This window comes from Salvia miltiorrhiza, chromosome 4, assembly GCF_028751815.1.
Source record: "Salvia miltiorrhiza cultivar Shanhuang (shh) chromosome 4, IMPLAD_Smil_shh, whole genome shotgun sequence".
Lineage (NCBI taxonomy): Eukaryota > Viridiplantae > Streptophyta > Magnoliopsida > Lamiales > Lamiaceae > Salvia > Salvia miltiorrhiza.
The window spans coordinates 2,383,992-2,396,802 of record NC_080390.1 but is presented as its reverse complement, the minus strand read 5'-3'; the positions used below and the strand labels follow the sequence as shown (position 1 = coordinate 2,396,802).

The following is a 12,811-nucleotide window of genomic DNA, read 5'->3' as shown; positions in this document are numbered from 1 at the left end:
AAATAAAACTGCCATATTTAATAAACTGAAACATGTTTAGAAACTTTACATATATACTAGTATTAATCAAAGAATCTCCACGGCCACACATGTACATTGACTTTTACATTGATCGAATGACACGACACTCAATTGCTATGAAATCTATTTACCATTGCTACTGCAGCTCTACTTTTTGTGTCAAATCCTCTAATGCAAATAAAACCTGAAAAACAAATACAAAATATAAAGTTACATTAGTAAAATAGTAATATATACAAAATATAAAGTTACACTAGTAAAATAGTACTAATATACTAGATTTTTCCAGAACAATAAACAAAATAAATCTTACCTCTATTAAAGAGATAAGCAACTTCTACCATATTCATGCCTGAAATACATGATAAAAACTTTAATTTGCGGCATCACATAAAAGAATCATGCAAAATTAAAAAATGTAAAATTTTCTTACCTTTGCATATTGAAGTTATAGATGTCCCACAATATAGAATTCGTCTCTTCAAATTCCAAATCAGTTCTCTAGGAACATCTATAGGCCGTAGACTAGATTCATGATCCGCAAAAACCTAATTCATATGAGATTTCCAATAATATTTTTTGGAGATTGCTAATAATATTTTCACAACTGAAAAGAAAAAAAAATGGATCATAATATGCTTCACGTACCTCGTTTATTTGAAAATATGTCCCGTTCAAAGGAAATCGCCCTCTGTTTGCTGTAAAGCATGGTATCTACATAGACAATTACATTTTAGCATAATGTGTTCCTTCAATTCATAATTAAATATGAAATATAATTTTTTTTGAATACCAAAATAGTTCCTTTAATCCGCTTTTGACATTCAACAACTTTTCTTGATAAACTCGGTTTTCCTGTATCACACGTTGTAGCCTCCTCGCTACATTCATCTACGATGAATTACAAAAATGAAATTAAGTGTGTTAGTTTTAGCTACTTGCAGCTGCTATTTATGTAGGTGTGATGGCAGGAATAATATTCGAATCACCTTCCGTCCACATTGCAAGAAGGTACGGACAGCGGTCCCCATATACCCGCTTTGAAAACTGCAGCAAATAAAAAAGTATTTCACCGAAAAAATAATTTAAAGAGTTTGTTGAGAAACAAGAGTAGGAATATGGAGCTCACCGTTGCCAAAAAAGGGTGTGAATCTGGCAGCTCGCACCTAAAAGTGTTACAAACTTGTTAGAATAAATATATATATATATATATATATATATATATATATATCTGTGTGTGTGTGTGTGTGTGTGTGTGATTATTAATTTTTTTTATTTAATTGGTTATAAGGTATACTTTTCAAACTTACACTTCATGTACCGTCCTTAACCGATATTCTAACTTTTGTTTAGGCAACTGAAATGAAGCAACATTGGGATTTATAGCAACCAAAGCTTGTGAAATCTCATTATCTTCTCCAATAAAGCTACGTATCTTCTTCGAGCGCTCTACGCGGCTCAATGTGCCAATATTGCCCACACGGTTCAATGTGCCAATATCTTCTATATCCCCTATGTCTAGTGGCTCCGTAGGTGCTGTCTCTACCACAAGAGATGGTGGGAGTTCTATGATTGGTTGGGAACATAGTGGCTCCATAGTCGTTGTCTCTGCCACAGGAGATGATGGGAGTTCTATGATTGTTTCGGAATTGGAATGATATATAACGTCATTCCCATCGGAATTTGTCAATATTGGCACTTCTAGACTCAAGTTAGCTTGGAAACCTTGGAGTCGAGGCGTATTGCTGCATTAAAAGATATATACATGACGTGCATTCATACAAATACAAAGAAATATTTATTTTATGGTACTAACTTGTTCATACAAATAGAAACAAATCTTTATTTTTGGCACTAACCTTGCAAGTGCACTTGCATAATGCGCGCACTCGTCTCTCATCGGGCATTCTTTGCAATTTGGTTGGAGCTTTGTACAGAATGACTGAAAAATATATATCATTTTAATTTTTAAATATTATTGATAATCTAATTATTACATATTTTAAATATGGTTGTAAGTCTAATGGTGCGTTCAAACATAATAGAGTCATATGAAAGCTGTTTTTGAATGCCGAATAACTATGACAATAAATATAATAAACAAATCGAAGTAATTTTGTAATGTACTAAAAAATGCTTATAAATTTAGTTGAAGCTTTAAACATAATAAATAAAAGGAAAATTTGAAATTTAAGAAATACTCCCTCCGTCCCAGAATTAATGGCTCGTTTCTTTTCGGCACGGATATTAAGGAGAGTTATATTAGGAGATAAGTTGTATGGCCCACATCTTTAATGTTATGGTTAACTAGTTTTAATTATTGTAAATAAAAGAACATCCTTCATACTGTTGCTGCCGCCGGCGCACTCATCACCGACGAGGCCGGCGGCGGCGCCGCCTCCCCTTCACATCGTCATCTCCCTCCACCACAAACCCTCTGTCACAGACATTTCAAACAACTCCTCCACCACAAATCCATTTACCGATATTTCAAACAACAATGGATCCATCCACAAACCAAAATTAACCACAAAAGAATTTTACAAATCTGAAACCTCCTCCCTCGTCTGTCCACAAGAAGAATTTTACAGAACAAAGCTTCAACAAAATTCAAACTTGATCCCTATCTTCACATGAAAAATTATCGGAAAGCTTCATTTCCAAAATCAAATTCTGGAAAAGACATCTCAACGCTGCAAAACTAAAAGGAAAATTCCCTACAAAAGCTTCAAATCTGGAGAAGAGTAGAGAGAAAGAGGCGGCACCGCTTCTATGACGCGGAAGAGTTGAGACGCGCCGCCGCGCCTTCGCCTTCGCTGCTGCTACTGCTACGAGTCCAGCAAGCAGTCATCTCTTGCTTTCGTCGCGCCTTCGCCGGAGGGTGGAAAGAGGAGATCGAAGGCGACACGGGGGCGGCGAAGGTGGGAGCACGGAGGCGGCACACCAGTGGAGAAAGGGGAGGCTGGAGGTGAGCGAACCGGCGGGAGGGCTGAGGCCGGAGGCGACACGAGGGCGGCGAAGGTGCAAGCGCAGGAGCGATACGTGGCCGGCGGGAGGATGGAGGCGACGAGAGGATGGAGATGGAAAGGGAGAGAAAGAGAGACGATGGTGGGCGGTGGGATGATGGAGAGAGAGAGAGTGTGTTGACACGCTTTTTTTGGTTTAGGAGTGATTTGGCTTTAATTAACAATGTGTCCGTTTTCTTGAATTAATTAGTGTAGCTAATTATATCCTTATTATTTTTAAAATAGGAAACAGGCCAGTATATATGGGACAGCCCAAAAAGGAAAACATGTCATTATTTATGGGACGGAGGGAGTACTTATACAAAATGAAAAACTGATTTCAAATGTAATAAACTAAAATTTTTACTAAAAATTATATATATTTCTTAAGGTTAGAGTAAAGAAAAGTCTGTCATTTACTCACATAAAGCATAGAAGAAATCATAACTAGTCAAACGACTTAATTTAATGAAGCGACGGAGAAATACTTACCTTGCCAATAGTAACACTGTGACAATGTGTTTCGTATCTGTATAAGGTGAGAAAATTTTAAGTAAAACAATTTAGTTTGTCAATATATCACATAAAAACATAAGTCCAAATAATAAAAAGAGCAAGTTTATCAACGTACAATAGTTGATGATCATTGTTGCAAGCGCGTGACCACATGTATTTTTGGATGTTGTCTAGAGTTGGATAATTGTAAGAGAATTCATATGATCATCATCCTTTAAAAAAAAGGCAAAAAAATGAGAGCATTGAACAAATAGATTTGGTTAGATTATCACTCGTTGAGTTCATGCAGCTTAACTCCCTCGGGTAGTTTCTTCAATGGAACCCATCCAATACGAACGAAAAATCGACCTGCATTCGTGTCAACCGGGAAGGCCGGATAGTGAAGTGCCAAAAGCCTCACGCACTCGGTGCTCTTCAATCCTAGACCAGATATGCTCAATAAATATTCCCTAGAAAGAAAAATTCCACGAGTTCATCATTTTCATATATATATATATATATATATATATATATATATATATATATATCATCAAGAATGAAGCATACTTTGCTTTAGGTGGTGGAACATTTCTTAGCCACTCTAGGTCAATATTGCCGTGATCTCTAACTAGGCGGTCAAGGAAGCCCTACAAGAAAACAAAGAATCAGTAAAAACATAAAGAATAAAATGGTAGAAATTTATATCAGTAGTACCTTGATTCTTCCGGCAAGTTGATTGCTCATGCCTCGTTGGCGAATAACATCAGCAACCTCTTCTATCGGTGCTTGCCTCATTGCTTCCCAGTTAATAGAATCGGCGTTCTGCTCTGTTCTCTCTCTTGAGACACCGTGAGAGTATTGTTTTCTCAAGTCATCCCAATTGATAGGCAATTCTTGTTTCTTGTTACCCTTTCCTGTTCTTCTTTCTACTTGTATAGGAGGATCAACCTCAGGGATGAATTCACTCTTATCGGATGAGGATTCCACCACCATCACTTGTTTATCCAAAAGACGAATTCGTGCGTTTTGTTCGTCCACGGATAGAGGCGGATATCTTGATACAAAAGTCATGAACGCCGTACTAAAAAGAGGAAAATAAACAAGTAATTAAAACCTTCAAAAGCGCATAACTAGATCACATATGTCGTAGTAATTGTAATATTACCTTGACGCATGATCACTGACATTTTGAGTAAGAAAAACACCAACTATAGAGTCTACAATTGATCCTTTCCACGGCGAGAATTGCCTATTTCCTGACAAATTCATTAAATCAACAAAATGAGATAACTGACAATAAAGTTTATAATTATGAGTTTATTAGTTACCTTGAACCACATGCATGCGTTCTCGAAACACTTCCAAATTATTTCGAAGTAATTCCCTCTCTCTCTTCATATATTCCTCATGATCAGCACCAAGTGCTTCTGCTTCGGCAGAAGCGTTCCAATCATCTCTAGTTAACAGATTCCACACGACCATCGTCTCCTGATCAAGATCAACGATTCCTTTGTATTTCTTTTGCGCAACAACAAGTGCATCACAACACTCTTCGTTAATGCATAATGACTGCATTTTTTTCACAATAAAATCTGCTAGCGCGTCTCTAACATCCTTATCTCCTGAAACAAAAAATGTCATCACACGAAGATATCAAGCTGAAAGCAATGTAAAATTTGTTCCAAGATTAACAAACCGACATTATTTGTTTCAAGATTAACAAACCTTGGATCAACAAGACATTTTCTACATTCTCTTGTAGGTCTGTAATTTTTGCAACGGGAGCATTCAGAATGCTCCCGTTGCGAATGCTCCCGTTGCAAGAAATCGTGTTATCCACCTCATCTTCTTGAAATTGTGTGCGAGAAATCGTGTTATCCACCTCCTCTTCTTGAACTTGTGTACGAGTTGCAGGTAACTGCTCATGAATCCATCTGATCAAATTGTTCAACTTTGCAGTTCGTCTCATCCACCTTCTCTTCTTGCATATCTTGGGGGTATTCGGCCCTACCTTTTCTGATGGAACATCTTTCGTAACTTGTGGCTTCATCAACTCCTCTTGGCCCATGGCGGGACATTCTTCACCAAAATCCAACTTACGTTTGCACACTCGTTTACTAATAGTTGCTTTCGCATCAATATTGATGGAATCAACACTTTTCTTCTTCACTTTCTTGGCGGGCTTTGGAGTACGAGGTTTGGGAGTGCAAGGTGTGATAGGACCGACTTTGGGGTTGTGTCTCTTCATCTTCTTTCTCTTGTGCGGCTTCTTATGGCGTGTGCACATCTTCTTGAGAATATCTACAACAAATTGCTAGCTCACGAAAAAAAAATGACGATAAATCAATAACAACCCTTTCCCTTTTATCTAACCTATCAAGCTCTCTGATTTTCCACATTTTGGAGCAGCCGACCCTGAAATATTTGACTTAGAATATTCGTAGTTGTTTGCAGTTCCATTTTCTTTCTCCGAGTACACAACTTTTGCTTGAATCTGAGGTGTCAGTGGCACCTAAGCAACGTCCTTGACTTCTGCAACTGCCATTTCCCTGCCACTGCCAGAGATAAGACAAGATTCACAACTAAATAATAAACAAGATTATTTTCATCATCAATCAATCAATTAATCTATGGATGCATACTTTGTTTCATTTACAACCACTTGTTGAGCTTCAAGAATCACAGAGTTGTTTATACCATGGCAATCAACCTTCTCACTCGACGGAGGAGGCATAGAGAAGGAACTACAAGACACGAGGAAGATTCAAGGAAAACTAAATCAAAACACATTCATAACAAACATATGAAAATATATCTAAATAACAAGCATATCAAATCACCTAAAGAGAACATCATTGTTAGTAACAATAGCAGCACAATCATTTTGATCATGTGTATTAGCTCCATCACAATCCATTTTATGTGTACTAGCATCCATATCTGCAAAATAATCATCTAAAAACATGAAAAGAGCTTAAATGAATAAGATAAAATCTACGAGGAGCATATAAACAAGACATTCTTTGTTCATTACCAAAGTCCTTGTCTTTACTTGTGATGTCTTCCTCTGACTGCGTGTGATTCTCTGTATTCCCATGGCAAGAAACCACAACCTTATCCTCTGTATGGTCTTGAACTCCAATGATATGAGCTGCAAAACCAGATTTAAAGTCCTTCCTCCTTATGAAGGTATTCGATCTTTCCTTTTTCGCATTCATCCAAGATGAGTTGAGAGTAGTGCACGTGTGTTTTTCAATGTCGCGAACCACTCTTGTCAGCTCGGCTAACTTGTTCGACGAAATCCTCTTCCGCACTTGTCTTCTCTTCTTCAAAATCTTGGGCTTTTTTGAAGCTCCGCCTTTCATTCTCGTGGTGTCTGCATCACACAAAATTCATAACCCAAAAAAAAAAACAAAACAAAAAGACTGCTTATACAAATCAATCACTTGTTATCAAAACTCAGTTTTTACATACATGGAAAATACTTCGACACGAGTTAATAATACTCAGGGGTGCTGCTAGGGGAGCAGTAGCACCCTCCAACCAAAATTTATAAAATCTTTTTCACCTTTTATATATTTTCTATTTTTCCCAAACTTTTTTTTTTATTTTATTTTAGTAACCCTCATTCACGGGAAATTTTGGTTTTAGTTCTCCATTATGTTTCCCTGAACATGCACTACAAAAATCTATCAACTATTTTCCTCCAAAAAAAAAACTATGAACTATTACTAATATGAGATTACAAACAACATCATATAACTAGAGAATGAAAGAGACATATATATTACCTGCTTTTCCTGTCGATTTTTTACGACGATTTGAAGCAGTTTTGACCTTAGGCGTCAATGGGATCCAATCATGATCCTTCGATTTTGCCACCATTATTATACTGTCAATTGTCATTCAAAAAGTTTAATCAAAGTGATTCCAAAAAAAAGAATACTTTTATTTTACTAAACAACATCAAAATATGACTTTTGAATGACGCAATAAAGATAGTTGTTTTTACGGCGATATAAATTTAAAAATAGAAAAACAATAACAACAACATGCAAAAGAATACCCCTTATAGATCGAAAGAAATTGTAGTATACACACTTTAACTCAGTGACGGAGACGGTGTAACAGCCCGATTTTCATAAACTTTTCAATATAAAATCTTGAAGAACTAATAGTTAAAATAAAATTTCATGACTATCAAAGTTTGAACTAGTTTAAAATCAACTTGCCCAAAAACTAATATAGTAACATGAAATAAAATCGATAAACTGAAAAGTAACAAGTTCAACTTAAATTTCAATAGAAATACTTAATCTTTAGTTATTCTCCACTTCCATGACCACTTCGACTCCAGAATTGCAAAACTGAAAAGATAAAGGGTGAGCATATTTAAAATATACTCAATGAGGAACCATGCACATATTACATACGCTTAAACATGCAAATAATACATATTGTCATACACATATTCTGAATTCCGAGTGTTTTTGAATTTCTGATCATGTACTTGAACATGATATTATGAATTTTTGATCATGTACTTGAACATGATATTCTGAACATGTATTTTTACATGGATGAACATGTATTTCTACATGGCTGAGCAAGTATAATCAAATATGAAATAAAAGCATATAAAAACATACATGAATATAACCACAAGCATATATATAGTCTCTCATCTTAAAGAGGGAGGCAAAAATATCATAACTGAAAAGAGGGTCTTAATAGCACCGCACCTAATTCAATAATGCAATGCTTTCAATAAAAATCTTACAATAATTTAAACTAAAATCTTATATAATTAAACAAAATTCAAAGAAGTAAGTCTAACTTAATTGAGTTCTTTAGTAACACAAGTCTGATACTTTTATTCATATGATAAACTAAAAAATTATAACTTGTTAAATAAAACCTTTAGCAATTTAAAATAAAATAAAATAAAGGAAATGCTTCTTCACCCTAACTCTACAACCAGACGACATATATGCTACACTAATACTTTTTTTTTTTTATCAGACAAAATGAAATTTCATTCAAACCGGCACCAGCGGTGCCAAAACATTACACAAGTCGAGAAATAAGCTCATTAGAGTTCCACTCGACAAAATTCAAAGCAACATCCACAATCCCAAAGGTTCGATTCCAACCCCACGTTCTAGCTTTGATCTCCTGAATGAACTCGCCGACAGTCGATTCTTTTCCTTCAAAAATTTTCTCATTTCTTTTCTTCCAAAGCATCCAAACACATCCTATCCAAATCATATTCAGCAGCTTTCGGATCTTTTTCTTCCTTCCACAGTGTCCGAACATTTCCCAGTGCATTGTAGTTGAAGGTGGTCTGGCCGTACACATCCCGCACCATTTTTGAATCTCGTCCCAAATCTCCTGAGTTTTTGTGCAGCTGGTGAACAGATGTGAGGCTGTCTCGATGTGTTCGTTGCATTGATGACACTTCTTATCTTCATCGGCCAAGAGTACTCTCCTTTTTTCCAGATTGTCACACGTCGGGAGGCGATTCCGGAGTAATCTCCAAGCTGTAACAGCGGCTTTATGGGGTGCGGGCGTCTTCCAAACCTCCGCCATTCTCCGCTTGTCGGCAGTGTGATGAGGATTCACAATGTTCCTTGACTTGATGACGTCATAGGCAGATTTAGTGGAGTAAATGCCATCTGCTGTCTCTGTCCATTCCCACCCATCTTTGTTACCTGCAGAAGGACGAAAACTTGCCAGAAAACTTGTTAGTGACTGAACCGCCTCCCTCTCTCTTTCCCTGAGGTCCCTTCTCCATTTCAGTTCTCATTCCCAGCTCCCCCCGACCCACCTCCCGCATTCCCCTACGCAAGCCTCCCGATTGTTGCTAAGGTAGTAGAGCCTCCGCTACACTAATACTAATCAAACTTAACAAGAAACTTAAAAGATCTATACCTGAGTAATAATTTACGCTGACATCATCAATTAAAGCTAAAAGAATTAAATAAAAAAAACAAACACTAACTAAACTAAAAAAGACAAGTTAGATCAGTATTGACTTTATGAAAAACAATACAGAATAAAGAGAATTAAAGGCACGAAATCTAATTACTAATTTAATTTGTTTCCAAAAGCTTACTATTTAGAACTGACTAAAGAAAGAAAGAAAAAAATCTTTGCATAACAAAAAAGAAAAAAATATGTGTACCGATTTCTAATGCTCGCTTCAAGTTCTGCGCGTGTGTTCTTGGAGAATAATTGTGCCTCTATTTATACTAATCTTTAAAAGAATTTGATAAATGTAGAATTTGTATTCTATGTATATCTCCTAATAAGATAAAAAATAAAGATGATAAAAGAGTTCTAGTTCTAATAATAATAATAATAATAATAATCTAGATAAAAGTTTAATGATACATATTTATATGTATCAAGAAATTATCTAAAAAAATAAGCTATAAAAAAAACTAGAAATTTAACCTATATAATAAATCTAAATATTTGGGGTGTTACAGCCGGAGTCCAGCGGAGTATAGGTATTTTTATAATTTATTATTTAGATGGGAATTATTTTGAATTCTTTTTTTCTACAATAAAATTCTCATAGAGTTATATAATGTAACTTTGTTATTATTTCATATTTTTATTTATTTTTCTTTATTTAATAGAGTAATGGGTGAGTTAGATTAAAATGTTTTATAGGGTAATTGTTTTGCATTGAACTCATAAAAAATTAAAATTTGAGGTTAAATATAGAAGTCTTTACAAACACACGTAATTAAGGTTAGATAGTAGTTAGCTCAATCCATTATATGCTAGTGAGATTATATTTTGTTTATTTTTGTTAAATCAAGTTATTATTAAATATTTACAATTTTATAAATGTAAATTAAAACATGTTGTTGTGGAATTGTTCGGGAAAACAATCAACGCAGCAAGAACATAAAAGAAAAGAACACGAAGTCGATTTATGTGGCTCGGATTTTTCAATCCTACATCCACGATGCAGAAACAATCAATTCTATTTCACTATGAACACTCAAGAACTTTACAATTACAATTGAGAACACTCAACACTAGAAGAAGTGTATAGCCTACAAATCTATCAAGATTGCTATAATTCCTCACTCTCAACTAGTTACAGTAATAGAAATTCTTAAACTACAACTCAACAACTAATCTAGGTATTTAAACAAAAGAAATAGCAGTTGAGAATATTTGAGCTACGCGCTGACTTCTGGAATGAAGGAACAGATCCGTTGGAACTGTTGTAACTAACCTAAAACTGAACTCCCTTAACTCTTGCATATTTACAAACTGATCCCTCAGCTATAAACTAAACACCCGTGCGTATTTTACCAGTCAGAGGAATCGAACGCTAGAGCAGAGAAATCAATACGCTAGAGGAATCAATATGCCAGAGCAGCGAAATGCTTTACCAGAGAAATCAGGTTCAGAGGAATCAAGTCCAGAGTCGTGAACAGCATTGCCAGAGAAATCAAATCCAGAGCAGCGACCTATTTCTCTGGCGAGATCATAGAAATCGTATAGACTAATTGTATGTAGATACTTTACTCACACATGTGATGGTCAATATATAAATATTTTAAAAATTATTAATTTATTATAAAATTTTAGGGTTAATTGTATATAAATTACTGAACTTTTAACAAATTCTTATTTTGCACATGAACTTTAAAATCTTTATTAAAATTACTTAACTATCAATTTTTTCTCATTATGCATAATGAGAAAAAATTGATAGTTAAGTAATTTTAATAAAGATTTTAAAGTTCGTATGCAAAATGAGAATTGTTAAAAGTTCGGTAATTTATATACAATTAATTCAAAATGTTAATTATATACCTTAAAATTATTAAATTACACCCTGAGATGAAATGCCGACTATGTCTTTAACTCAATCCATCCCTTCCACTAACTCATTTTTATTTGTTTGCAAAAATAAGAGTCCCACATCAGTTTTTGAACTATCACATACTAAATTCTCTTCTATATTTATCTATAAATTGTACCAATTTTTAACTAATACCCCACAATATTTATCACTTTTTATCTATACTTATCTATAAATTTTTATTTATATTTTTTACTTTTTGGTATTAATCGTTACCCCACAATCTTTTTTCACTTACAATAATTTTAATAATTTTATTAAAATTTATGTCCATCACTAATGAGATTTTCCTTTTCATTGACTGAGATAGTATCAATTGTCACTTTCCGCACACATGTCGTAGGGCACGGGAAAGATAACAGCAAATTGCAGAAAGAAATATCCAAAAGAAAATTCAAACTAATCATTAGGAAAACATCGAAATAGAAAAAATGCACTGAAAGAGTCAACCTATTCCTTTGGCTTTCAACGCGATTTCAACATGTTTCACATAACAAATTCAAAGATTACATAACTATTCGATTCAAGGGAACCCATTTATAAATTCAAAATTATTAGTATTATATAATCTTGGTTAGTTTTTTCATCGAAAAAATAAGAAGAAGAAAAGAAGAAGAAAAGAAGAAGAAAACACAGAGAAACTTCATAAGTATGATAGTATTAACGTAAATTTGCAGATAGTCATGATATTGACATAAATTTGCAGCAAGATGGTACGACGTGGAAAGGGCAAAAACTACGTGATTTTGTTTTTTCATAGATTACAAGTAAATAAAAAAAATTTAAAGGCATCACAACGCTAAATTAATAACTTAAAATTAGACCAACATACACACACAAATACGTAGTTTTGAGACTATAATTTTGCTTCACCCAAAAAAAAAAAAGATTACTAGGATAACACAATTTTTTAAAAAATTTGACAGTCTTTTTTTTCCAAAACTTCAGGCAAATATAAACAACAAACGTGATTTCCATAAACATGGATTTCAACAATCAAACTAACAAAAATCATTCAATATCTTTACCGTAACGTGAAGCAAATTGTGTCCCATAAATACCTTTTTCTCTTTGTCGAGCCAAAGGAGAGCAGGCGAAATCAAACAGAGGCCGCGACTGCGTGAGGGCTGTGTGCGTGTGTTTGTTGATGAAGAAGAAGAGAGTAGAGAGGGGCGGGCCTTATTTTTATTAAATAGGATTGGGAGTGTGGGTGAGCCTCTGCATGCTTATTAAAATTGGGCTTCCACTGTTAAAAATTGGACATTTTATTAATTTATTTAAATGAAAGCATGAGCTCAACTTTCTTTTCCTTTAGTTGGGTGGGCCTAGTTAGCCCAACATTCCAACTCACTCTCTTCTCTCTCTCGCGTCGACGCTGCAAGCTTGCAACTCACCAAAA

At 34.7% G+C, this 12,811-nt stretch overlaps 3 protein-coding genes across 4 annotated transcripts; all 3 read right to left on the bottom strand.

Moving 5' to 3' along the window:
- Positions 1–78: 78 nt before the first annotated feature.
- LOC131021126 (protein ROS1A-like) lies at positions 79–5,808 on the bottom strand. The gene is made up of 17 exons (XM_057950214.1): positions 5,247–5,808; positions 4,850–5,143; positions 4,687–4,777; positions 4,236–4,602; positions 4,089–4,168; positions 3,816–3,991; positions 3,658–3,727; positions 3,519–3,555; positions 1,881–1,963; positions 1,332–1,766; positions 1,151–1,187; positions 1,011–1,068; positions 815–912; positions 670–735; positions 455–569; positions 335–373; positions 79–205 (listed from the first exon to the last, which is right to left on the bottom strand). Exons 1-17 carry the CDS (start codon positions 5,806–5,808, stop codon positions 129–131), a joined length of 2,685 nt encoding a protein of 894 aa, XP_057806197.1. The 3' UTR covers positions 79–128.
- LOC131022185 (uncharacterized) lies at positions 5,342–12,606 on the bottom strand. Of its 2 annotated transcripts, none has more exons than XM_057951617.1 (6): positions 12,474–12,606; positions 7,313–7,413; positions 6,556–6,897; positions 6,362–6,461; positions 6,164–6,265; positions 5,342–6,076 (listed from the first exon to the last, which is right to left on the bottom strand). In XM_057951617.1, the coding sequence occupies exons 2-6, from the start codon at positions 7,404–7,406 to the stop codon at positions 6,034–6,036; spliced, it is 681 nt and encodes a 226-aa protein (XP_057807600.1). In that variant the 5' UTR covers positions 7,407–7,413; positions 12,474–12,606; the 3' UTR covers positions 5,342–6,033. The 2 variants fall into 2 exon arrangements, with proteins under 2 accessions (XP_057807600.1, XP_057807601.1); XM_057951618.1 differs by having other exon boundaries at positions 5,342–6,070.
- LOC131021125 (uncharacterized) lies at positions 8,589–9,357 on the bottom strand. Its single transcript, XM_057950213.1, has 2 exons — positions 9,279–9,357; positions 8,589–9,232 (listed from the first exon to the last, which is right to left on the bottom strand). The coding sequence occupies exons 1-2, from the start codon at positions 9,355–9,357 to the stop codon at positions 8,589–8,591; spliced, it is 723 nt and encodes a 240-aa protein (XP_057806196.1).
- Positions 12,607–12,811: the final 205 nt, after the last annotated feature.

Bases quoted from the DNA above. Each gene is read 5' to 3' on its own strand.
- LOC131021125 (XM_057950213.1), bottom strand. From the start codon at position 9,357: ATGCGGGAGGTGGGTCGGGGGGAGCTGGGAATGAGAACTGAAATGGAG. The intron at 9,233-9,278 runs GTTCAGTCACTA...GTCCTTCTGCAG, and splicing joins GGGAAAGAGAGAGGGAGGCG to GTAACAAAGATGGGTGGGAA.
- LOC131022185 (XM_057951617.1), bottom strand. From the start codon at position 7,406: ATGGTGGCAAAATCGAAGGATCATGATTGGATCCCATTGACGCCTAAG. The intron at 6,898-7,312 runs GTAATATATATG...TGTGTGATGCAG, and splicing joins AAAATCGACAGGAAAAGCAG to ACACCACGAGAATGAAAGGC. The intron at 6,462-6,555 runs GTAATGAACAAA...ATTATTTTGCAG, and splicing joins AAGTAAAGACAAGGACTTTG to ATATGGATGCTAGTACACAT.
- LOC131021126 (XM_057950214.1), bottom strand. From the start codon at position 5,808: ATGTGCACACGCCATAAGAAGCCGCACAAGAGAAAGAAGATGAAGAGA. The intron at 1,069-1,150 runs GTGAGCTCCATA...TATTTGCTGCAG, and splicing joins CACACCCTTTTTTGGCAACG to TTTTCAAAGCGGGTATATGG. The intron at 206-334 runs GTAAGATTTATT...TTTGTTTTTCAG, and splicing joins TGCTTATCTCTTTAATAGAG to GTTTTATTTGCATTAGAGGA.